Below are 25598 nucleotides of genomic sequence, written 5' to 3'. Positions count from 1 at the left end.
ATGTGAAACTGACAAACTAAAGGACCTATTGAATAACCAATAATAGAAAAGTTATTCATGTTTTGGAAGAGAACAGGTTATTGTTTCTAGTTGGCTAATTGGATGGTATCTATTGCCTACCGACTTATCCTGAAACCTTGCCAACTTTTTTATTTATCGAACCATACTAAGTGATGACAGGGTCAAGGGCATTGGAATGTGTGAATGGAATGTGGATGTCCACGTTTGTCTTGTTGGAATGTTTACATCCTCAGCTGGAAATCTGACCCCCTTTGGTGAGCTTGTTGTTTGGTTGATAGAGTAAATATATTAAGTGATTTGCACGAGCAAACAAATAAAATTAAACCAAATGGTATTTATATATATATATATATATTTATATATATTTATATATGTATGTATGTAATATTTATTTAATATTTATGACTGTTACTACTATTATTTAACAATATGTAAATTAGAGGATGGTCAATTAAATCATGCTTTATTTTTCTTTAGGGACAGATAATTTGGACAGATAACGTTAGCTAGCTAACTGATTGCAACATGTTCAAGTAGGAAGCAAAAGGGGGTTGGACGCATGTTCATTCAGATTACTGGTAAAGTGAACAGTGCAGACTGACTGTAGGCTATTTCGCGCCCAAGAAACTGCTTCCTACCAGGTAAGAACATGCCATAACAGGTTTTCAGTTAGTATATTTCACAGCAGTAGTCTACAATAGTTACTGTCTGATTAGTATCGTGCTTTTAACTAATACTATGCCCTTTTAAATCAATTGAGGTGGGCGCAATCCTCAAGATTGGACAAATCCAGGAAGGAAATTTGACCTCGATAGCCACTGCTGCGTAGTAGGCGACCAAAATGTGGCTCACATTTGGCAGCTAACGTTAGTGTACGGCAGTGGTGGTTATCGTTTTTACATTACGATATCTCAGAAATGTATTTTACATAAAATAAAAGACATGCCGTCGTGTAGTTTAAGTAAAATATGGGGTGTCCTTGTCCTTAGCAACTCGCTATTCGGTGTTTTTTCGGGGGGTTGGTTTGGCTAGCATAGCAAGCCAGTCAGCTTGCTAACTGTTGTTAGCTTTTTTGTTGTTGTTGTTGCAAACATTACTTGGTTAGATTATAAATAAACTAGCTAGTTTCGTGTCAAACAAGTCTGAGCTAAGTGAAAATGTTTTTTTGCTTTACAAACCAGTATTTTTGCTATTGCCGTTTTTAATGGTCAGTCAAGGAAGCTAACCAGCTAACTAATGTTACCCTCACCCTGCTCCACTGACTGTCTCCGGCCACTGATAAAATACCAAAATATTACTTTATTTTATGTCTACTCTCATTATAGAGCTCCGTGTTGGACCAGAACTGTTTTGTTAGAGAAATAGGCAGGCATTAGGCCTAGTGCAACATTTACAACGTCTAGATTTAGCCTGTGAGATAAAGTGAATCCTGTTTAGTAAATTGGTTTGCAGCGCAACATAATTGTTGTTCCTTGGACAGGAAATACCACTTTTATAACTGAACAGACCATGCGACTACCTACATTAGGCTACATTCCTATTTCATAAAGGTGCTTCTCTGTGTGCTATGAGCAAGTACAAAGATTGATTAATGCCCCTTGACTTAGTCCACATTTTGTTTGTAGATTATGTAATACATTTTTGTACTCTGCTGTATTCAAAATGTGTTAAATCATCTACACACACTACCCCATGATGACAAAGTGAAATCATGTTTTTTTTAGACATTTTTGCTAATTTCTTAAATGAAATACAGAAATGTCTCATTTACATAAGTATTCACACCCCTGAGTCAATACTTTGTAGAAGCAAGCACCTTTGGCGTCGATTACAGCGGAGTCTTTTTGGGTATGTCTCTAAGAGCTTTACACATCTGGATTGTACGCTATTTGCATTATTCTTTTAAAAAAATATTCAAGCTCTGTCAAATTGATTTGTTGATCACTGCTAGACAGCCATTTTCAAATCTTGCCATAGATTCCCTAGCTGATTTCCCTAGCTGATAATCAAAACTGTAACTAGGACACTCTGGAACATTCAATGTTGTCTTGGTAAGCAGCTCCAGTGTGTAGAGTTGGCCTTGTATTTTAGGCCTTGTGTTTTAGGTTATAGTCCTGCTAAAGGTGAATTCGTCTCCCAGTGTCTGTTGGAAACCTGGTTCAGTCGGCTTTTTATCAAGGGTTTTTCCTGTAGCTGTATTCCATTGAATTTTATCCTAAAAAACTCCATAGTCCTTACCGATGACAAGCATACTTATAACATGATGCGGCCCACACAATTCGCCCACTTATCAGGAGAACATCCCTGGTCATCCTGATCTGGCGGACTCACTAAACACAAATGTTTTGTTTAGAAAGGATGTGTTGGAGTGTGACCTTGGCTAGCTGTAAAAATAAATAAATAATTGTGCCGTCTGGAATTTTTTATCATTCATACTTTTGATACTAAAGTACATTTAAAACCAAATACTTTTAGACTTTTACTTAAGTACTATTTTACTGGGTGACTTTTACTTGAGTCATTAAGGTATCTTTACTTTTACTCAAGTATGAAAATGTAGTAGTTTTTCCACCACTGGCCACCAACATACTTGTGTTGGATTTGACCAAAACATAACTCTTTGCCACATTGTTTGCAGTATTACTTAAAAGTGCAATATGCAGAAATCTCTCCGCCATTTCCTAGTTGCTACATTTCTAACGGTAAAGTTTGACAAAACCAGCAATCATTGTGTAGTGTATCATTGTAACATCTGAACTGTGGATTTTTTTCTCCATAACTTTTTTTTTTTTTTTTTTACTGTTTGAAGCTGGTGTACAAAACAGAAAGTAAAAGATGCAATAACAAATCTTAAGCACAGGAAGCATAGAAATAGTGCATATAGAACAGATCTACCGCTTCTTAGACTTGCTTTTTAATGAGAGTGACAGGTGTACAACTCAAATTTCTATGTGAATTTGGTTGGGTCACCCAAAAAGTTAAATATTGTAGCTTTAAGTGCCTTGTTGCAAACAGGATGCATGTTTTGGAATTTTATTCTGTACAGACTTCTTTCTTTTCACTCGGTCATTTAGGTTAGTATTGTGGCATAATTGCAATGTTGTTTATCCATCCTAAGTTTTCTCATATCAGAACCATTAAACTGTTTTAAAATTACTGAGCAGTTTCCTTCCTTTCCGGCAACTGAGTTAGAAAGGACTACTGTATCTTTGTAGTATTTGGGTGTATTGATACACCTTCCAAAGCCTAATAACTTTACCATGCTCAAAGGAATATTCAGCATCAAGCTTTTTATTTTATTTACACATCTACCAATAGATGCCTTTCTTTGCGAGGCACTGGAAAACCTCCCTGGTCTTTGTGGTTGAGTCTGTGCTTGAAATATGCTACTCGATTGAGAGACCTTACAATTATCTGTATTTGTGGGGTACAGAGATGGGGTAGTTATTAAAATATCATGTAAACTTCTATTTTCTATACAACTTATAATGCGATTTGTTAAACACATTTTTACTCTTGAACTTATTTAGGCTTGCCATAACAAAGGGGTTGACTACTTATTGACTCAAGAAATTTCAGCTTTACATTTTTTTAATTTTTTATACCTTTTCTATAATTTTCTACAAATGAAATTCCGCTTTGACATAATGGGATATTGTGTGTAGATCAGTGACACAGAATCTCAATTTAATAATCAGGCTGTAACACAAGTAAATGTGGAAAGTAAAGTGGTGTGAATACTTTCTGAAGACACTACATGTAGGCTACCTTACAGTTAACCCCTCTCAAATATTTGAAAGAATCTTGTTTTCTTAGCAATAAAATAGAAAACGCAGAGCACTTGACCCCTGACCCCTGACACTTTCTCTTGGACCCATTTGGGCATAGCGGTCTCTCTACTGGTAATGGATACATTTTGCTAAGTCTTTGGAAACCAGTGCTAGCAATACTAGTGTTATTGGAAAAAAAGATTGTATTTCTTCATTCAACATTTTGTTTTGAGAGGTCCGGAGTTTTAGATGAGTTGCTTTAGAGTTTATTAAGAAATGCACTTTAAAAAACAAATATATATATATATGATCTGCAGAGAATGGGAGAAACTCTCCAAATACAGGTGTGCCAAGCTTGTAGCCTTGTAGCATCATACCCAAGAATACTCTAGGCTGTAATCGCTGCCAAAGGTGCTTCAACAAAGTACTGAGTAAAGTGTCTGAATACTTATGTAAATGTGATATTTCATGTTTTTTATATATATATATATATATATATATCCATTTCTAAACCTGTTTTTGCCATGTCATTATGGGGTATTGTGTGTAGATGGATGAGAAGGGTAAAAAATTATTTAATCCATTTTAGATTAAGGATATAACGTAACAATGTGGAAAAGGTTAAGGGGTCTGAAGCAGAGCCAGACATTACCCCCTATGAAATTTCCACAGGCTGTGTATCTTGTCCGGACTGGTTCTATAGTCTCTCTTCACTCCCCACCCACACTACCATGCATTATGGGTATGGCTGCAAAATATAGACAAGCTGTTGCTAAAAGGCATTCTAAGCCATTCTCTCAACTGTCTTGTTATAGATTCTGACATTGTGTAGCTTCTATTTTTAGCCATGTTTTGACTTTTTCTCCACAAGCACTGTGAAGGTCATTTGGTGGTGGGGGGCTTTTGGGGATACTGGCGACTGCCAGGGGGTCAAGCAGGTGAGGGCAGTGGGTGTTGTTGACAGGGGACAAGTTGTCAAGTCACTGTTCCAGACCTGAGGTCTCAACAGTTCTAGAAATAGCCTGTGTCCCAAATGGAACCCATTTCTCTATTTAGTGCACTACTTTAGACCAGGGCCCATAGGACTCGGGTTGAGAATAGGGTGCCATTTGGGACATAGTCAGTCAGTGATGATGAGGTCTCCAGAGGACAAGCCAACAGAGCAGCAGGACCTTCTGGCTTCTGGTTGCTGATAGGCTCCAAGAAATCTCTGGGGGCCACGATTGTGACTGTGTAGAGATGATTTTCCTCATTGTGTCGGACATTTTGTAGTGAGGTTTTTTTATTTGACAGTGTGAAATTGTGTTGTAATGCATTTGTTTATTTGCTAAATAACTTTTTCTCACCAGCTAGTTTTATTGTAGATTTGTGTGTAGGCAAATAACTTCCTCATTCTAGGCTCGTCTACTTTTGTCTGCATGCATGAATTTTGAGCACTATATAAAACACAAATGTTTATACTTAAATCACCCCATCCCTCCTGTTGTTGGACAGGTACATCTAGTTGTATATTTAGTTGTCTTTATTTCAAGGATGTGCACTTCCTTGTTCTACCTCACATCATACCCAAACCGAACGTGCGTAATTTGATATGTCCCCCCCACACACACACCAAACGCGATCACGACACACAGGTTGAAATATCAAAACAAACTCTGAACCAATTATTTTTATTTGGGGACAGGTTGAAAAGCATTAAACATTTATGGCAATTTAGCTAGCTAGCTTGCAGTTGCAAGCTAATTTGTCCTGGGATATAAACATTGAGCTGTTATTTTACCTGAAATGCACAAGGTCCTCTACTCCGAAAATTAATCTACATATAAAAGCTCAAACGACTCGTTTTCTAGTCATCTCTCCTCCTTTTTTCTTTGGACTTTATATGGCGATTGGCATCTAACTTTACATAGTATTACCACGACGACGAGCGACCTCCGTTCATCTTTCAATCACCCGTGTGGGTATACCCACATGCCATCTCATTGGTTATCTGCTTCGATAAACCAATGAGGAGATGGGAGAGGCAGGACGTGCACCTCGTTCAGCGTCACAAATAGAACTGACTTCTATTTTTGCGCTTGGCAACGCAGACGCTCGTTGGCACGCGCAATGATTGAATAACATGTATGTGTAAATGTATTTTGCAACACGCACATGACGTGAGAGGTGTGGTCAGGACCTTATATGGTGTCTGGTTCTACCTAAGAGTAGTCTGGGTAGCCTCTAATGGGCTCAAGACTAAGGAGATCATTGTGGACTACAGGAAAAAGAGGACCGAGCACTCCCCCATTCTCATCGACGGGGCTGCAGTAGAGCAGGATGAGAGCTTCAAGTTCCTTGGTGTCCACATCACTAACAAACTAGCATGGTCCAAGCACACCATGACAGTCTTGAAGCAGGCATGACAAAACCTATTCCCCCTCAGGAGACTGAAAAGATTTGGCATGGGTCCTCAGATCCTCAAAAGGTTCTACAGCTGCACCAGCGAAAGCATCCTGACAGCATCCTGCCTGACTGGTTGCATCGCTGCCTGGTATGGCAGCTGTTCAGCCTCCAACCGCAAGGCACTACAGAGGTACTGGGCAGTACGCACTACCATCACCGGGGCCAAGCTTCCTGCCACCCAGGATCTATATACAAGGTGGTGTCAGAGGAAGGCCCTGAAAATTGTCAAAGACTCCAGCCACCCTAGTCATAGACTGCTCTCTCTGCTACCACACGGCAAGTGGTACCAGAGTGCCAAGTCTAGGTCCAAGAGACTTCTAAACAGCTTCTACCCCCAAGTCATAAGACTCCTGAACATCTAGTCAAATGGCTACCCAGACTATTCACATTGCCCCTCCCCTCCACACCACCACTGTCACTAGAATCTGTAACAGTGGACTGTGTTTTATAGACATTACCCTTTGCCAAAGTTTCAAAAAGTGTGTTTAGGAGTGCAAGGGCAATTGAGTTATTGCACACGTGCACTTCAGAGTAAGCATTCCCTAACGGAAATCTGCAAATTTAATGCTTGAACAGGCCAATAGGATCTCACTAGCTCTGCCCACCTCGTTGCTTGTTTTGCCCACTAATTAATTAGCTCCAATTGGAAATTACTATGGTCTATCTTGGGTTAGTTATTTTAAAAAACAATCTTTGCTTATATGGTCTCTGCTTAGTTTGGTCAACAAACAGGTTGGCTACTGTTACTGTGTAATACACACTTGGGTGTATTACCAGTGCATACCAACATCACTCATCCCTCTTGTTGTTGGACAGGTAAACCTCTAGACAGGCCTGACAGTGGAGATGTCTAAAGCGCCAGATGGCCCCGCAAGGACCAGATCCAAGTCCAGGTCCAGGTCTTGCACGCGGTCTCGTTCCAGAAGCCGCTCCCGCTCCAGATCCAGGAAGCACCGCTACAGGTGAAGTTTATAATCACTTCCTTCCTCTAGTGTATGGAGACTTGTCATCAAACCCTGTTTTCCATACATTACTGGGACATATACTTGCCATATATGCCTACCATGAGAATGCTACACATTTTTTTGCTTTGTAATTTCAGAATGTCCATAATATATCTGGTGCTAATAGTGGAATGATAGTTTCGCATTTATTAATTACTCGCCAGTGTTGTGATTGGCTGTGATATTTAATTTTCCCCTGCTGGATCGACATCTGTTGTCAAATGGGGAAAGCTGTTCTGACTGGGTGTATTATCTAGTGGAAATCGTGGAAAGCCCCCACACCACGAGAGGGATATCTTCAACCACCAACTTACCATCCTGAGACAAGGCTGAGTATAGCCCACAAAGATCTCCGCCACGGCACAACCCAAGGGGGGCGCCAACCCAGACAGGAAGATCACATCAGTGACTCAACCCACTCAAGTGACGCACCCCTCCTAGGGACGGCATGAAAGAGCACCAGTTTTAACCCCTGTAATAGGGTTAGAGGCAGAGAATCCCAGTGGAAAGAGGGTAACTGGCCAGGCAGAGACAGCAAGGGCGGTTCGTTGCTCCAGAGCCTTTCCGTTCACCTTCACACTCCTGGGCCAGACTACACTCAATCATATGACCCACTGAAGAGATGAGTCTTCAGTAAAGACTTAAAGGTTGAGACCAAGTTTGCGTCTCTCACATGGGTTGGCAGACCATTCCATAAAAATTGAGCTCTATAGGAGAAAGCCCTGCCTCCAGCTGTTTGCTTAGAAATTCTAGGGACAAGTCCTCAACTGGCAGCTTCATTAAATAGTACCTGCAAAACACCGGTCTCAACGTCAACAGTGAAGATGCTGGCCTTCTAGAAAGAGTTGCAAAGAAAAAGCCATATCTCAGACTGGCCAATAAAAAGATAAGATTAAGGTGGGCAAAAGAACAGACACTGGACAGAGGAACTCTGCCTAGAAGGCCATTATCCCGGAGTCGTCTCTTCACTGTTAACGTTGAGACGGGTGTTTTGCGGGTACTATTCAATGAAGCTGCCAGTCATTTTGTTACAAATTTAACCAGAACTTTGCATAATGCACATTCACAAATGATGGCTAACTTCTTGTAGCAGGCATTATAGAAAATGAACAGGTGTCTCATTTAAACAATCTCTCAAGCTCATGTCCACGTTGCTAGTGAGTAGCCAGCTAATCTTAATATTTCAAGTTTAGCCAACTTGCATCTGTTTACTAGTTAACAAGGTAAAACAGTTAAATTGTTAAGAACACCCCTCTGTCTGTCTCCAGCTGTTTGAACAGCATGCTAGCCCGTGGACTTTTAACATGTTGAAAGCAAGTGGCCTACCTTATTTCTCAGAATGAGAACGAGTTGCCAATTCCTTATTGAAATGCCTTTTTTTTTCATGCTTATTGCACGTTTAGACAGCTATTATAACAGTATTTGATCAAAATGCTGATAGTGGTACCGCAGTGCCATGTGTGACTGAGCATTCATTTTCCAGAATCATCATACTCTTGTGGTAGTAGTGTCTGCTCTGTGCGCAATTTGAGGAGTTGAGACATGAAAGCGTGTCGGTAGAAAGCTTAACTTCCTTCTCCATTACAGTATAATAATGTTTCTATATGTTGTGCTGTTCATATGAACCATTCTGTTGGACCAAACCTCAAATGCAAATGGCGATTTGAAGCCGCTTGTCAGAGGAAGATGTGATCTCTCACCTTTGTTGTGAGTGCCGGGGGTGAGCGTGAGCAGAGAGAGGAAGAGGCGATGTGACATGTTTCACCCTCGCAAAAATAAACCCTATGCATTTCTGTGGGCTTATTTTGGACAGAAGCTTGTCGTCTGTGGAGACATGAGCATCTAATATAATTATTTGTGTGTCCGTTTTCGGGAAGTTTGTCTTGCATAATCAACAAACATAAGCACTGCATCACCAATGGGTGCATAAATACATACATAAATCACAAGCAATAACTACAGCAGACAACACATGGATACAGTCCGTAATTCCGTGTGGGAATGAAGGCATTCTGGCCTCTGTATCGGCGGCCTGGCGGTAGGAGCTGGTCCTGGTTCAGTGGATGCTCCGTCATTCTATTCATATTTCTGGTGTAAATTGGAAGGTCCACACAGCACAGAGGGAGCAAAGCTGACGAGACCAAAAAGATAACATGAGAACAACACATAAATGCTCATAAAAATAACAACCAGGATTCATGCAATATAACAGTTAGGCATTTCGATCAAAATCATACATTCAAATTAATACGATATATCGCCCAGCCCTAAGTAATACTGTGAAATAATTTTAGCGCTATATATATATAACATATTTATAATGGACATTTTCTGAAATGATTATGCAAATAAATTAAACCCTGTCTTGCACCTTTTTAAGATATACTATTGGTACACTGTTGAGTAAAAGGTTCATTTTTATCCTTTTTTCTTTGCTAGGATAAAAATGTAACTTCATATTTATGATGGGGTTAAAATGGCCGCCTCTTAACCAGAAAACACATTTTATATTATACAATCTATTTCCCATCAGTCTTCTGTTTTGAACTGAGACAGAATGAACTAATGCACCTACATAACATGCAGTCAGTGACCCATAAGTTTTATTCATTATTGAATATTATTATCCTTTTGTTACATAATTTTAAGATGAGTGAGTCATCATTTGGGTCAGTTCTTTGCCCTGGAGAAGGGAGGTCAAACAGCATTCAGCACTGTGCGTCTGTAATGACTTCCATGAGGAATTATGGGCCCAGTGTTGGTTACATCTCAACTTAGTTATATGACTGAGCATGTTTTTATTGATTGGCTATTGTTAAAGTTGGATCCCCCTCAAGTCACTGTGTGTTTTTGCCATACAGTGACTTGATAACAGGATGCTCGGGACCTCTTTCGGTGAAATTCTTTTATTTAAATTTTTTTTAACCTTTTATTTAACTAGGCAAGTCAGTTAAGAACAAATTCTTATTTTCAATGACGGCCTAGGAACAGTGGGTTAACTGCCTTGTTCAGGGGCAGAACAACAGATTTTTACCTTGTCAGCTCGGGGATTTGATCTTGCAACCTTCCAGTCCAACGCTCTAACCACTAGGCTACCTGCCGCCCCAATGCACAAGACAAGCGCCGTCCATAATACATGACTTGTCCAAAAGGAAAGGAATGGCTGGAAGTGCTTTCACAAAGAGAGAGACGTGTCAGAAGGAGAGGAAGTGTTGCCTAGCCAGGTCAAACACCCTCTTCCCACTCCCTCCTCCTACAGGGATTAGAGTAGAAATGCTTTCCCATTTTGGCCCAACTCTTTCCACTGCTCCAGTCCCTCTACTCACACACTCGTCAGATAAAGGGAGTCCCTCACTAACTACTGTGAGTACGCTATGTAGCTCACTGCTCCTAGACTCTTTCAATGAAAAAGCTCAAGAGGTAAGTGGATGGGGGATTTTATCCACTGGATTTGACAGTTTTCCCACTGCGGTACATGGGTAGAAACCAATATCCTGTTCGCTTGCTGTCTGGGTTGTCCTAATTCACATTCGTCCTTCTAAAATGTGCCTGCTACTTTGCATTTTCCTGGATTTGTAGGAGTAGTGTGCCGATGTACTATGGGGACGCTACTTTCACTGTTAGTTATTTTCTGCTTCACATTATTTCCATGGATTTAAGCACCGATGTTAGAATCCTTTATATGTGGTGGAGGTAATAGTCTTCATGTCGAAAACCTCCAGCATTTAACCAAATACATTGGCTAAGTCTTCGTTTGTTGGTTTAGAATGTCACAGGATAAGCAGTATGAACATGTATTCCATATGGTGCCTGATTGGGGATTTCTCCTTCTCTGTCCATCACATTACTCAAAGGGCACCTTGAAGTGAAGTTGTTTGAATGTTGAGTGTCTTCAGAGGGAAAAGGTTGGAGGAGGATCCTGGCTGCGTTTTTTAATAGGTGCTAGTGTGTGGTTTAGTAGCTCCTCCAAGTGGACAGAATACTCTAATGCAGTCCCTCCGTCCCATCCACTGGGACCACTGCCAGTTAACAAACCGACGGTGTAGGTTATTTAGCCTGACCGTCTGTTCTCTCTGAGTGAATTGTCTGGAGAATGAAAAAGGCACACCGGAGTTGGCGAGGTGCAGGCTGCCAAAACAACAAAACCATTTTATTATTTTACTCTGACTGTATACTCTTACTCAGTCCAACTTAACCAGACAGGGTTGTCTCAAGGTGTACATATGTTTACTGTTTTTGTAATGTTTAGGCAACCTTCTGAAAAGTGTACCAACATTGACTTGGCTACACAGTATCTTTAACAGACTTCTCTCCTAGTTCTAGGTCACGGTCCCGCTCCAGATCTCACTCTCCGTCCCATGGCAGGAACTATCCCACCAGAGACTACCAGAACAACCGGGGTTACCAGAGGGGCTACAACCGTGGCTTCCGCAGACCCTTTTACTTCCGCGGTAGAACCCGGGGCTTCTACCCTCGCCAGGGTTACCAGAGAGGAGGTAACAGCTACGGCTACAGAGCCAACAACTGGCAGGGGGGGGGCTACCGGGACGGGCCGCCCCACGACCAGGACCACCACGGTCCTCACAGTCCCAGGAGAGGGAGATCTCGGTCCCGCACGCCCCGGAAACGCTCAGGCAGCCGCAGCCACTCCCGGTCTCGATACTCCGACCGTTCGTCCTCCAGGGGTTCCCGACGGTCCCGGCGGAACCACAGCTCCTCTTCCCGCTCCTCTTCCCCGCGGAATCGCCGCAGCAGCCCCGGCTCAGGGAAGCCTGGCTCTAAAGATGTAAAGGACAAGACTACACCAGCAGAGGTCAAGGAGGAGAGGGGAGGGGCTGGGGAGCAGGTAGGAGGACCAGGGGGAGAAGGCAGCAGTCATGATAAGGCCTCTGCTGGGAAATGGCAGGGTCTGAGTGACTATAACAGCAGCCCCAAATGCAGCAGTCCGGCTGTTGGTGCCAAACAGGGGAAGTCAGACCCCAAAGGGTCATTGTGGAGAACCATGGGCAGCACTGGCAGTGTTCCCTCTACCAAGAGCCCACCAGGCTCCACCAAGGCCGGGCCGACTGCCTCCACCAGTGGGTTTGGTTTCTTTGGCAAGGAGGATCCCACCAGAGCAGACGATAAGACTGCTATTTCCTCTGCTTTCAAAAAGTATGTTCCTCTTTTACTTTCTTTTTCTTTCCAGTTTGTGATTGTAATTATTTATTTTAAGATTGTTCAGTCTGCACAGCTACAATAGATTTAAAAGAATGGATGCCATTGCCACTTCTCAATTTAAATGCATATAACAAAATTGAAAGTCACTGCTGTTGTCCTCTGCATTTTTTATTATACCCTTATTTTACTGGGTAAGTTGACAGAGAACACATTTACAGCAACAACATGGGGAATAGTTACAGGGGAGAGGAGGAGGAGGAGGAGGAGGAGGAGGGGGGGATGAATGACTCAATTGGAAGCGGGGGATGATTAGGTGACCATGAGGGTCAGATTGGGAATTTAGCCAGGACACCGGTTAACAACCCTACAATAAGTGCCATGTGATCTTTAGTGACCATGGAGAGTCAGGACACTTGTTTACCTGCACCCTACACGGGGGGGCAGCCTAAACAGGGGAGCATTGTAATATTTTTTTTGGGGGGGGGCAGCAATGTCTCAAATCACTGCCGTGGAGCATTGGAATATTTTTTTTTTTTTTTTGGGGCAGCAATGTCTCAAATCACTGCCGTGGAGCAGAAAGAGTGCCTCCTCCTGGCCCTCCAGCACCCCTTCCAGCAGCATGATATCCCTCTAATTTAAGAGGTGATGGTTAAGTAAGTATCATTATTACAATATGAGTCCTGGTCAGTCTATTCTAAGTGTTCAATGTCATTCCCTGGTATTGTCAGTCTTCTGTGGTTGTGTAGTCTTGTTTCATTAGATCATCCAACATTCTACCACGTGATGAAATGTCTTTCATTTTAACATCAACGCCCTGTTAGAAAATCTGGATTCTGTAACGATAATAGATTTGAATCAACATTCTCCTTTTGTATAACACAATGTAAAGGTCCATATGCTTCTCTGTCTGATTGCCCAGGTTCTTGGCAGAAAACAAGAACAAAAAGCAGCAGGCGGCGGCAGAGTGGGAGAATGGCCAGGACGGCGACAGCAGAGAGAAAGGGAACAGCAAGATTGGAGGAGGCCTTTTCAACATAACAGCAGCCTCCTTCAGCTCCAAGGCCGATAAGTCTCTGCCCTTCCTGGAAAGAGCCGAAGAGGCCTTCCTCAAGTCTCAGGCTGCTGAAAGAGAGGAGGAGGAGGTGATCAAGCCCAAAGGAGCCACCCTGACAACACGGGATGTGTTTGGGAAGTGGGAAGACGAGCCCCATTACTACCCCCCGGGGAAGGACGAGGAGAGACGGAGAGACACGGCCGAAGACGTGGATGAAGACCTGGAGCACATGGAAGAGGAGCTTTACCGCAGCCGCAAGCAGGCCTCCAAGAAAGAAGAGAAGTCCAAGAGGAAGGAGAAGAAGAAGGAGAAGAGCAACAGGAGGAGTCCATCTCCCGTCAGCGCAGCAGTGCCCCCTAGGGGTTCAGGCAACGGGGAGAAGGACAGGCCCCTAGCCCTGTTCCCCATCAATAGGTTGGAGTCACACCTACCCCGGTCCTCTGGGAAGAGGGAGGGCTTGGAGCACAGTATCAACACATTTGATGAAATGCCCAGGTAAGCAGCATCACCAATGGTGTCCATCAACAGACTGTTTGGATGGTTAATAGTTTCTGAAACTGGCCTAGTTCTTAACTTCTTGGCGCACCCATCCCGTTAGCGGGATAATTTTCGTCAACATCCGCTGAATTGCAGAGCGCCAAATTCAAATTAAATTACAAAAAATATTTAATTTTCATGAAATTACAAGTGGAATATACCAAAACACAGCTTATCTTGTTGTTAATCCACCTGGCGTGTCAGATTTCAAAAAAGCTTTACAGAGAAAGCAAACCAAGCGTTTATGTGAGGACATCTATCTCAGCAGACAAAACATTACAAACAGCTAGCAGCAAAGTAGATTGGTCACGAAAAGCAATAAAATGAATCGCTTGCCTTTTGATCTTCAAATGTTTGCACTCACTAGACTCCCTGTTACACAATAAATGTTCCTTTTGTTAGCTAAAAATGATTTTTATATCCAAAAACCTCCATTTGGTTGGCGCGTTTTGTTCCACAGGCTCGTGCAGGTCACGACGGGCATACGAAAATTCCAAATAGTATCCGTGAAGTTCGTAGAAACATGTCAAACGTTTTTATAATCTATCCTCAGGTTGTTTTTACAATAAATAATCGATATTTCAACCGGACGGTAGCTTTTTCAATAGGAGAGGAATAGAAAAGGTCTGCTCCATGCTGCTCGCGCATGCAAAACTCTGGGGACACTCAGCTATACACTGACACGATGTGATCATTCTCGCTCATTTGAAACTATGTCTAAAGACTGTTCACACCTTGTGGCAGCTGTAGGGAAAGGAATCTGGTTGATATCCCTTTTAAATGGAGGATAGGCATGCAACAGAGGTTTCAAAATAAGAGGCACTTCCTGTTTGGATTTTCCTCAGGTTTTCGCCTGCAATATCAGTTCTGTTATACTCACAGACAATATTTTGACAATTTCGGAAACTTTAGAGTTTTCTATACTAATCTGTCAATTATATGCATATTCTAGCTTCTGGGCCTGAGAAATAGGCAGTTTCACTTGCATGTTTTTCATCCAAACATCAAAATACTGCCCCCCTAGTCTCAAAGTTAACTGCGTATAGTTTTGGATATGATCGAGGGGTTAACATTTTTATGGAACTCTGTCACGGTCTTGAACACAACAGTTTCAGCTTGTCTTTCTCTTCTCAGCTCCTCTGGAAGTCTGACTAAGGAGCGTGGTTTGTCCAGGGATCTGGTGCATCCCAGTAAGAAAGATCCCGGACAGTTCCGCTCCATTTTCCAACACATACAGGCTGCTCAACTCCAACGCAGCCCCTCCGAGCTGTTTGCGCAGCATATTGTCACCATTGTGCACTACATCAAAGGTAAGTGCTGCTTATGGTTGACCCTATTACCGGTCACGAGTCATGACGGAAGTCAGATTCCACGTGATCGTTTAGTCACGGTAATTAGGCTTCTCCAAGCTCTGATACTGCTGATGGTCAATAGTAGCCTACCAAATTTTGCTAACTGTCTGGTACTCAGCACTCTACAGTCCCTCTAATCCTAACATCAATGCAAATGTCATCAAACACTTCATGACAGCATGAGCTCATGTTGTGCAACATTTCTATAGGCTATGCAATTGCTTAAGAAAACAGAGTGATGGCCTGAAGTGTTCCATCAGCTTTCTATAAACTTTGCCTACTATATTTTTCTCAACTTTCCTAATATTAACCTCATTGCTTATATTTACAACTGGAGGCTTGTATATATATTTACAACCTGGCTGGCTTGAAAATGAACCACAGAAAAGCACCCTCCATTTGCTATGCATAGTGGTCAAAAATAGTAAAAAATAAAGAAAAACCCTGGAATGAGTAGGTGTCTACACTTTTGACTGGTACTGTATTTTAATTAACACTCAATTACCGTGAGACCAGCAGTTATATACTTGACAGTCACCGACTGACAAAATGTTATGACTGCCACAGCCCTACTCTGACCCACAACAACACCTAAACAGTAACCACTCGGTGAATTAAGTCAGTGATAGCAGATCTATGGGTTGATTATTAAATCGGACTGAATCCCAAATGGCACATTATTCCCTTTTATAGTGCACTATAATGGGGCATAGTGTTCCATTTGGGACTCACACAGGGTATTTATTGGTTACCATGACGTTGTCTGTGGCTTCGGATACTGAGGAGGACACAGCCGTGGGGCTTGGATTCGGAATGTTCAGTAGTTCCACGGAGTGTTGACTCACTAGTCCTTTTGTAGGATATGATGTAATTCTGGCATTGTGAGAACATTTTCAAGTAAAAAAAGATGAGCTGACGCACCTCTGACGTTTGTAGAGGTGCTGACTAACGGAGGGTAAACTGTATACAAATGAAGGGAAGTCACGCTGTGCTCCCAACAGTTTAATGGATACACCTAACCAATGTTTCAGCACTCTGTGTGCAACATTCTTTAAGTCCTTTATGAATTTAAACAATTGTCTGAGTTGGAGACGTCCACGGACTAAGAAAGGTTGTCTGTGCCTTCAGATTGGTATTCAAACCCCTTGATTTAATACCACATGTTGTTACAGCCTGAATTCAAAATTGATTAAATATACATTTTTAAATCTCACTCATCTATACACTATAACCCCATAATGACAGTGTAGATGTGTTAGGAATTTATTAAAAATTCAGTACAGAAATGTCTAATTTGCATAAGCATTCACACCCATGAGTCATTACTTTGTAGAAGCACCTCTTGGCAGCGATTACAGCTTTGAGTATGTCTGTATCAGCGTTGTTCATCTATATTTTGGGGATTTTCTTCCTTGCAGATTTTCTCATGCTCTGTTAAGGTAGCTGGGGAGAGGCGGTGAACAACCAAGTATTTCCACATATTTCCAATGGGATTCAAGTCTGTGCTTTGGCTGGGCCACTCGGACTTTCACATTCTTGTTGTGAAGCCATTCCAGCATTGCTTTGGCTGTATGCTTGAGGTCCATGTGTGGATGGAACGTACATCTTCGCTCCCCAATCTAATGTTGTTTGCTCTCTGAAGCAGGTTCTCATCAAGGATGTGCCTGTATTTGGCTCCATTCATTGTTCCCTCTATCCTTAGCAGTCTCCCAGTCCCTGCCTCTCTAAAGCACCTCCATAGCATGATGCTGCCACCACCATGCTTCATTTAAGGAATGGTGTTAGACGGGTGATGAGCTGTGCCTGGTTTTCTCCAGACATAGTGCTTTACATTCAGGATCTTTTGCCTTATGCTCTTGAGTCTTTCACATGCCTTTTTCTCAGGAGTGGCTTCCATCAGGCTACTCTCCCATAAATCCCAGATTGTTGTCCTTCTGGCAGCTTCTCCCACCTCACCTCCCTGACCAAGGTCACCTCCCAGTTGCTCAGTTAGGTCGGACGGCCAGCTCAAGGCAGAGTCTGGGTAGTTCCGTATTGTTTCAGTTTCCCCAATGATGGAGGACCACTGTGCTCTTGGAAACATTCACTGTAGACATTGTTTTATAGTCTACAGACAGTTCCTTGGACTTCATGGTATAGTTTTGGCTCCGACATGTACTGTCAACAGTGGGACTAGATAGATAGATATATACATATAGACAGATGTTTCTTTCTAAATCGCGTCCAAACAATTAAAATGGCCACAGGTGTACTTCAATCAAGTTGTAGCCATGGCTCAAGGATGATCGAAGGAAATTGCATGCACCTGAGTGTCATAGCAAAGGGGGTGTGTGAACTTATGTCAATGTATGTAAATGATGTAAATTTAGATGCATGTGTTGGATTTTCAATCAATTTGCAAAAATGTCAACATGTTTTCACTTTGTCATTAATGGGGTATTGTGTCTAGATCAATTTAACTCCTTTTTGAATTCGGGCTGCGACACAACAATGTGGAATAAGTCAAGGAGTATGAATACTCTCTGAAGGCCACTGTATGTAAGTATTGTCTGCGTTAGTGGTGTCAAAATATAAACATTGTATCTGTCCTCCAGCACAACATTTCCACTCTTCAGGCATGACTTTAAGTGAGCGATTTGCCATGTACCAAAGAAAAGCAGCTGAGATGGAATTGATTAAACAAAGGAAGAGTCCAGAAATCCACAGGTAAGTCATTCTCAACCAACATTGTAGAAAATACAGGTAACTGCCAAAATAAAGGAAACCCTTGAGTAAATGAGGGATACAAAGTATATTGAAAGCAGGTGCTTCCACACAGGTGTGGTTTCAGTTAATTAAGCAATTAAAGTCCCATCATGCCTAGCCATTTCTATACATGACCCTATGCCTTAGGATGACAATGCACCCATCCGCAGGGCACGAGTGGTCACCTGAATGTTTTGATGAGCATGAAAACGATTTGAACAATATGACATGGTCGTCTCAGTCACCAGATTTCAACCCAATTAAACACTTACGGGACGTTCTGGTGCGGCGCCTGAGACATCGTTTTCCACCACCATCAACAAAACACCAAATGATGAAATTTCTCATGTATCATCCCTCCAATATCAAATGTATTTATATAGTCCTTCGTACATCAGCTGATATCTTAAAGTGCTGTACAGAAATCCAGCCTAAAACCCCAAACAATGCAGGTGTAGAAGCACGGTGGCTAGGAAAACACCCTAGAGGGGAACCAGGCTATGAGGGGTGGCCAGTCCTCTTCTGGCTGTGCCGGGTGGAGATTATAACAGAATATGGCCAAGATGTTCAAATGTTCATAAATGACCAGCGTGGTCAAATAATAATAATCACAGTAGTTGTCGAGGGTGCAAACCTCAGGAGTAAATGTCAGTTGGCTTTTCATAGCCGATCATTGAGAGTATCTCTACCGCTCTTGTTGTCTCTAGAGAGTTGAAAACCGCAGGTCTGGGACAGGTAGCACGTCCGTTGAACAGGTCAGGGTTCCATAGCCGCAGGCAGAACAGTTTGAAACTGGAGCAGTAGCACGGCCAGGTGGACTGGGGACAGCAAGGAGTCGTCATGCCAGGTAGTCCTGAGGCATGGTCCTAGGGCTCAGGTCCTCTGAGAGAATTAGAGAGCATACTTAAATTTACACAGGACACCGGATAAGACGGGAGAAGTACTCCAGATATAACAAACTGACCCTAGCCCCCTGACACAAGCTACTGCAGCATAAATACTGGAAGCTGAGACAGGGGGGGTCAGGAGACACTGTGACCCCATCCAATGATACCCCCGGACAGGGCCAAACTGGCAGGATATAACCCCACCCACTTTGCCAAAGCACAGCCCCCACACCACGAGAGGGATATCTTCAACCACCAACTTACCATCCTGAGACGAGACTGAGTATTGCCCGCAAAGATCTCCGCCATGGCACAACCCAAGGGGGGGTGCCAACCCAGACAGGAAGATCACGTCAGTGACTCAACCCACTCAAGTGACGCACCCCTCCTAGGGACGGCATGGAAGAGCACCATTAAGCCAGTGACTCAGCCCCTGTAATAGGGTTAGAGGCAGAGAATCCCAGTGGAAAGAGGGGAATCGGCCAGGCAGAGACAGCAAGGGAGGTTCTTTGCTCCAATGCCTTTCCGTTCACCTTCACACTCCTGGGCCAGACTACACTCAATCATAGGACCTACTGAAGAGGTGAGTCTTCAATAAAGACTTAAAGGTTGAGACCGAGTCTGCATCTCTGACATGGGTAGGCAGACCATTCCATAAAAATGGAGCGCTATAGGAGAAAGCCCTGCCTCCATCCAGCTGTTTGCTTAGAAGTTCTAGGCACAATTAGGAGGCCTGTGTCTTGTGACCGTAGCGTACGTGTAGGTATGTACGGCAGAACCAAATCGGAAAGATGGGTAGGAGCAAACTCATGTAATGCTTTGTAGGTCAGCAGTAAAAAGCAATTCTGGTTTGTGGCCCAATTCCATATTGAGACACTTTGTTTGGTGTTTTCTTATTTTGGCAGTTACCTGTTGGTCTGCCTTTTGACTGACATTATGAGATTTATTTAACACAAATCAAACATTCCACGTGGATTTATAAAGTTGTGTGTCGCTGTTACTCCAAAATAGTTTTGAGAAATATTGAATATTCTTTGATCGTTGTGTGACCAGTACACACGTTTTGTGTAGCTGTATCCAACTGTCCTTTTGTTTTGTGTCCCCCTCCCAGGAGAATCGATGTCTCCCCCAGTGCTTTTACCAGACACTCTCACCTGCTTGAGGAGCTGGAGGACTGCAGCTACAAGGTGAACGGCCTCTTTTGGCATTTGAAGTAAAACAGGGGATTTGAGACGATCCAAACAAAGCAGCAGTGTTCAGCTTTGTGCTTTTCTTTTAAAGGAGATAAGAGTCTAAATCAAAAGAGCCCAGTTGTGTATTGTAATGCCAAGCGAGCCCCCCGAGCCTAAGAGATCATATGGTTATTGAGCTGTTATGTACGTACGTACGTACATACGTACCCACCCAAGCAAAGGCTAACAGGAAGTGACTTAAGATGCTGTGTCCAAGCATCTCAAGGGACCCTAAGCAATGCCGTTGTAAGTATTTTTCTCAAAACAAACAAGCAAAATGTATTCAAGTTCAATACAAATGATTGTGTTTTTGAAAATCTTATCTTAAAAGCTGCTGTTTTACGATGAGGTGTGTAGATGTCTTGTCTGTAAATGTGTGTCTGTTACTTGGCCAAGTTACTCAGTTTAATAGAAGCCTTAGAAGATTAACTTAGTTTCCATTAACACACATTATTCTTGAGTACATACAAAATACTTTGATATAAAACATAGTTATTTGAAAGAAAAGCTGTTAACATCAAGTTGGCCTTATATCTCAGGAGGGCTGCATTTTGTGTCATCAGATGGGGTCCAAAACTAAAACTGTTTAACAAGTTCTGTCTTTTTTTCAAACTTTTGTATAAGAAAAGACATCATTACTTCGTTATATTTTGTCCATTGATAAAGTTAAGTGGTAGGATGGTAAATTAGAAGTTGTGTTGTCCGAAGCGAAAGCGATCACTAACATAGACAACACTTCTATATCTACACAGGATCGGGGTAGAACAGCGAAAACGGACCCAATGGACCTGCGTCTGGATATAGAGCGCCGTAAAAGGTTTTCTGGGAAGGAGCAACGGGACGGGGGCAAGGGCTCCCAGGGACCCAGCCAAGAGAGGTCCTCAGAGAAATCTTCCAAACGCCACAAGAAATCAAAGTAGGCTTATTATATCTTAATATAAAATCACCTCCCTATAGTCTCTTCCCATTGTCTTACGTCAGACAGCCCGATGAGCCGGTAGCGTTGGAATGAAGCCATCTGCCTGAAGACAATGTTTTCATCCTTTTAAATTGTATCTTTGATTAAAATGTAGTGATACAAGCTATATGTGACACATTTTCACCCTTATCCATGATTTCCTGTTTTGCACTCCCAACTATAGAGGCAGTCAAAATGGAGACTAATTCAGATTTGCTCTTTATCCTTCACTCTCAGAAAAAACAAGAAGAATCGTAATCGCTCTCCATCCTCCTCCTCCTCTTCCTCCTCCTCTCCCTCTCCCTTCAGAGAAGGGTTCAGAGGTAAAGACCACATGATGGGGGAGGAAATGGAGCATATGGACCAGGGCTACAGTAAGCCTCGCTTCGGGTCCCGTGACTATGAGGGCCCCATGGATAGGTGTCCCCCCCGAGACTATGAGGGCCCCATGGATAGGGGTCCCCCCCGCGACTATGAGGGCCCCATGGATAGGGGCCGAGGACGTGGTGGAGGATTTGTAAGTTCTGCTCTCCGTGTGGTGTATTCTACTGTTACACATAGCCTAACTGCACAATTGGAATGATGTGATTGATTGTCTTGTAATATACATCAGTGACAGTCAAAAACACAACACTCTGACAATAGGCCTGATTCTTCTTTTCTCCACAGCCAACTGAGAGCCCCTAGTGTTCTCTCTCGTTCCCTCCCTCTCTCCCCCTCCCGCTTTCTCTCCCCTACTCTTTCTCCCTCTTTCTTTCCCCCCTATAGATGTCTTTTTCTCTCTCCCACAGCAAAACTGACCCAAGATCGGTGTCTGGGGCTGTAGAGTGAAGTTGCCCATAGTCTGACCAAGTTTGTTCTGGTGGTTTCAGCTTCCCAGAGTAAGAGGAGGAGGAAGGGGCTGGAATAGGGGCAATTACCAAGGTAACACGAGCAGCAATGGCAACCCCCCTCCTAATATGAACGCCGCCCCCCCAGAGCGCCCCCCAGATGAGGACTGGGACCCAGAGTACACCCCCAAGAGCAGGAAATACTACTTTGTGAGTTTCACCACTTCCTGTTTTAGTACATGTTATTTCTTTGTCTGAAATGGCACCCTTTTCCTTTTTTTTTATAGTACACTACATGTGACCAGTGATGCTCTTGATTTGAATATGGAAACCTGGTCTTAATTATGTTTCAGTATTGTGATCGTTGATCTTCTTAGCACTCAGGGACATTAATAGAACATGAATACGTTCAAACATGTTCCTCTACTGATGCTGGTGCAGTGGTTGTTTTCACTGACCTCTCTCTGGCCCATCCACCTTACAGCATGATGACCGTGAGGACGAGAAGACATGGCTGGAGAGCTGTGGCCGAGGGGTCTTTCCCCACAGCAGGGGTCGCTTCATCTACCGCAAGGGGGGCAGAAGCCCCAACAAGTGGACTCATGACATGTTCCAGACTGGCGAGGAAGGGGGCGGGAACAAGGAGGAGGAGCACCACAAAGAGTTGGACCAGAAAGACGACAACCAGGCCGCCGTAGACCCCTCAGCTTCCTCCAAACTGTAGTAGAGGACTAGGCCCTGTTACTTCTCTTGCTCCTCTTGCTCCTCCTTCATCCTCTTGCTCCTCCTCACCCATCTTCTACCACCAGAGCTTTCTGTCCATTTGTGAGAGGTCATCTGATCCTCTGAGATCATCTCTGTGTAGGCTATAGGAGCCTGCACACAGTCACATCAGAACGTACATGATACACTGGTCTTTGTATTGTTGAGACAGTGCCACTTTCAGTAAGTTGTGAAAGACGTTGAATTGAACTTGAGTTAAGAGCAATACTTTTTAATTTTAATTACTACCAGTAATTTGTCTTTGTTTATCTGTCTGTATTTGCTTATTTGTTTTGCGAACAGCTGACTGGTTTTCAGTTGTTTTCTGGGTCTGCAATGGTGATGGTATTGCAGCTACATTGATTTAAAACTTCAAGGACAAAATTATTTTCCCTCTTAAGACATTGAAATGACATGCATTTGTGCCTTAAAGTTTATATTCATACATGGTGATATATGTGCATTGCTCTAATTTTGTGCAAATGTTCTGCTGTACTAGCTAACGCAAGCCTTTAGCTAAACAGGTGTTTTGGGCAATGATACGTTTCTGAGGGTATTTGCATAACCATTTGGACTCAACTTCCCCACCCCATTGGACCAACCTACTGTGGGTACTGAGAACTCCCCACCCCATTGGACCAACTTACTGTGGGTACTGAGAACTCCCCACCCCATTGGACCAACCTACTGTGGGTACTGAGAACTCCCCACCCCATTGGACCAACCTACTGTGGGTACTGAGAACTCTCCACCCCATTGGACCAACCTACTGTGGGTACTGAGAACTCCCCACCCCATTGGACCAACCTACTGTGGGTACTGAGAACTCCCCACCCCATTGGACCAACCTACTGTGGGTACTGAGAACTCCCCACCCCATTGGACCAACCTACTGTGGGTACTGAGAACTCCCCACCCCATTGGACCAACCTACTGTGGGTACTGAGAACTCCCCACCCCATTGGACCAACCTACTGTGGGTACTGAGAACTCCCCACCCCATTGGACCAACCTACTGTGGGTACTGAGAACTCCCCACCCCATTGGACCAACCTACTGTGGGTACTGAGAACTCCCCACCCCATTGGACCAACCTACTGTGGGTACTGAGAACTCCCCACCCCATTGGACCAACTTACTGTGGGTACTGAGAACTCCCCACCCCATTGGACCAACTTACTGTGGGTACTGAGAACTCCCCACCCCTTGGACCAACCTACTGTGGGTACTGAGAACTCCCCACCCCATTGGACCACCTTACGTGTGGTACTGAACCTCTCCACCCCACGGGACCAACTTACTGTGGGTACTGAGAATTCCCCACCCCATTGGACCAACCTACTGTGGGTACTGAGAACTCCCCACCCCATTGGACCACCTACGTGTGGTACTGAGAACTCCCCACCCCATTGGACCAACCTACTGTGGGTACTGAGAACTCCCCACCCCATTGGACCACCTTACGTGTGGTACTGAGAACTCCCCACCCCATTGGACCAACCTACTGTGGGTACTGAGAACTCCCCACCCCATTGGACCAACCTACTGTGGGTACTGCGAACTCCCCATTAGTTTTTCACATTGTTCCATTTGAGAATTCTTCATATCCTAAGCATTTTCATTACCGCCAATACTTCTGCTCTCCTACTTTTTGGGGGTTTGAGGTTTTGTATGTGGTGCCCCCCCCCTGTTGATACTGGATGTTTTTCTGTTTTTAAAGCAAGGATTTTCACTGTGTAAAATGAAAGGACTGTGACAAAAAAATAGTTTGTTTCAGAGTAAATTAAAAAGTAAGTAAAAAAAAAAGTCAATATTGTTATTGAGGCCTTTATCTTGGGAGAAGTGTTTAAATAGGATACTGTATGTTTTAATAACATATTTTTGAAAATGGATCGGTTTATGGGCTTGTCGGAGTCCTTCAGTAATGTTCTTTATCAAAAGGTAAACTTGGACTGTTGAGGTTTATGGCATAAGAAGTAGAGAACATTTCCCTGTATGTGGCAAGTACTGTCAAAGTATAATTGTTGGTGGCGTTTAAACAGGTGAGTAGGGTTTAGTAAGGTACTGGGCTGCTTTGTTTGGCCTATCCAGACTGTCCTGTACTGTAGGACTGTGATTTAAATTTTAGTTTTTTTATGCTACATTTGAAACTGACGCTAACATATTTTCTGTTACTTCAGAGGTTTGAACTACTCTTAAATGTTCAATAAATACGTTCTCTGGTTCGCTTGAATTGTTTTGTAAATTATTGCGTTTTCCTTCAGTACTTCTCATTTTAAAGTTTTGTTAGTTTTCCACATTCTTAAGCTTGACCTGTGAAATCAACCCCCTGATGAAAAGTCATTAGATCTAGTATTAAAGTTTGGGATTTGGGTATTTAAGCCCTTTATCAGATTAACTTGTGGTTACCATTTTTATGTCCGCGTCCAGTGTAAAGGAAGTTGGAGGCAGTTTCACAAGCTAATGCTAACTGCGTTCTCTGTTCCAACACACTTAGTACTTATTGTACAATTACCTATTTGAAATTCGTGACAGGCACACAAAATGATTGTGTATTAAATTATTTCCATACTGCATTTTGTGGGTATTACACAATTTCCTTAACACAGTATATATTAAATGAATTCCAATTTGTTGTGGCTCATGTTAGCTAGGCTTGGGGTTAAGGTTAGGTAACATGCTAACTAAGTAGTTAAAGGGTTAGCTAAAAAGTAGTAAGTAGTTAAAATTGAAGTTGTCTGTGTTGAGATTCGAACACAACCTTTGTGTTGCTGGATTTTTGCTTTCTACACGTCCGTCCATCCACCCCCCACCTAAATATTCTACTGTTTTTATCTGTGA

The 25598-nt window shown here is 43.0% G+C and overlaps 1 protein-coding gene across 2 annotated transcripts; it reads left to right on the top strand.

Annotated features, from left to right (window-relative positions):
• Positions 1–510: 510 nt before the first annotated feature.
• LOC112235835 (thyroid hormone receptor-associated protein 3) lies at positions 511–24990 on the top strand. Of its 2 annotated transcripts, XM_024404366.2 has the most exons (11): positions 511–662; positions 7053–7198; positions 11558–12394; positions 13320–13949; positions 15126–15301; positions 17938–18049; positions 20087–20162; positions 20960–21123; positions 21403–21682; positions 22038–22205; positions 22480–24990. In XM_024404366.2, the coding sequence occupies exons 2-11, from the start codon at positions 7083–7085 to the stop codon at positions 22717–22719; spliced, it is 2799 nt and encodes a 932-aa protein (XP_024260134.1). In that variant the 5' UTR covers positions 511–662; positions 7053–7082; the 3' UTR covers positions 22720–24990. The 2 variants fall into 2 exon arrangements, with proteins under 2 accessions (XP_024260134.1, XP_024260135.1); XM_024404367.2 differs by lacking the exon at positions 22480–24990 and having other exon boundaries at positions 21835–22151.
• Positions 24991–25598: the final 608 nt, after the last annotated feature.

The sequence above is a fragment of the Oncorhynchus tshawytscha genome, linkage group LG13 (assembly GCF_018296145.1).
Source record: "Oncorhynchus tshawytscha isolate Ot180627B linkage group LG13, Otsh_v2.0, whole genome shotgun sequence".
Classification (NCBI taxonomy): domain Eukaryota; kingdom Metazoa; phylum Chordata; class Actinopteri; order Salmoniformes; family Salmonidae; genus Oncorhynchus; species Oncorhynchus tshawytscha.
The sequence above is the reverse complement of the archived record's forward strand: the minus strand, read 5'-3'. Positions and strand labels throughout refer to the sequence as shown.

Excerpts from the sequence above, each read along its gene's own strand:
- LOC112235835 (XM_024404366.2), top strand. The coding sequence starts at position 7,083 with ATGTCTAAAGCGCCAGATGGCCCCGCAAGGACCAGATCCAAGTCCAGG. Across the intron at positions 15,302-17,937 it reads CATTGTGCACTACATCAAAG|CACAACATTTCCACTCTTCA; the intron begins GTAAGTGCTGCT and ends TCTGTCCTCCAG. Across the intron at positions 21,124-21,402 it reads AAACGCCACAAGAAATCAAA|AAAAAACAAGAAGAATCGTA; the intron begins GTAGGCTTATTA and ends CTTCACTCTCAG.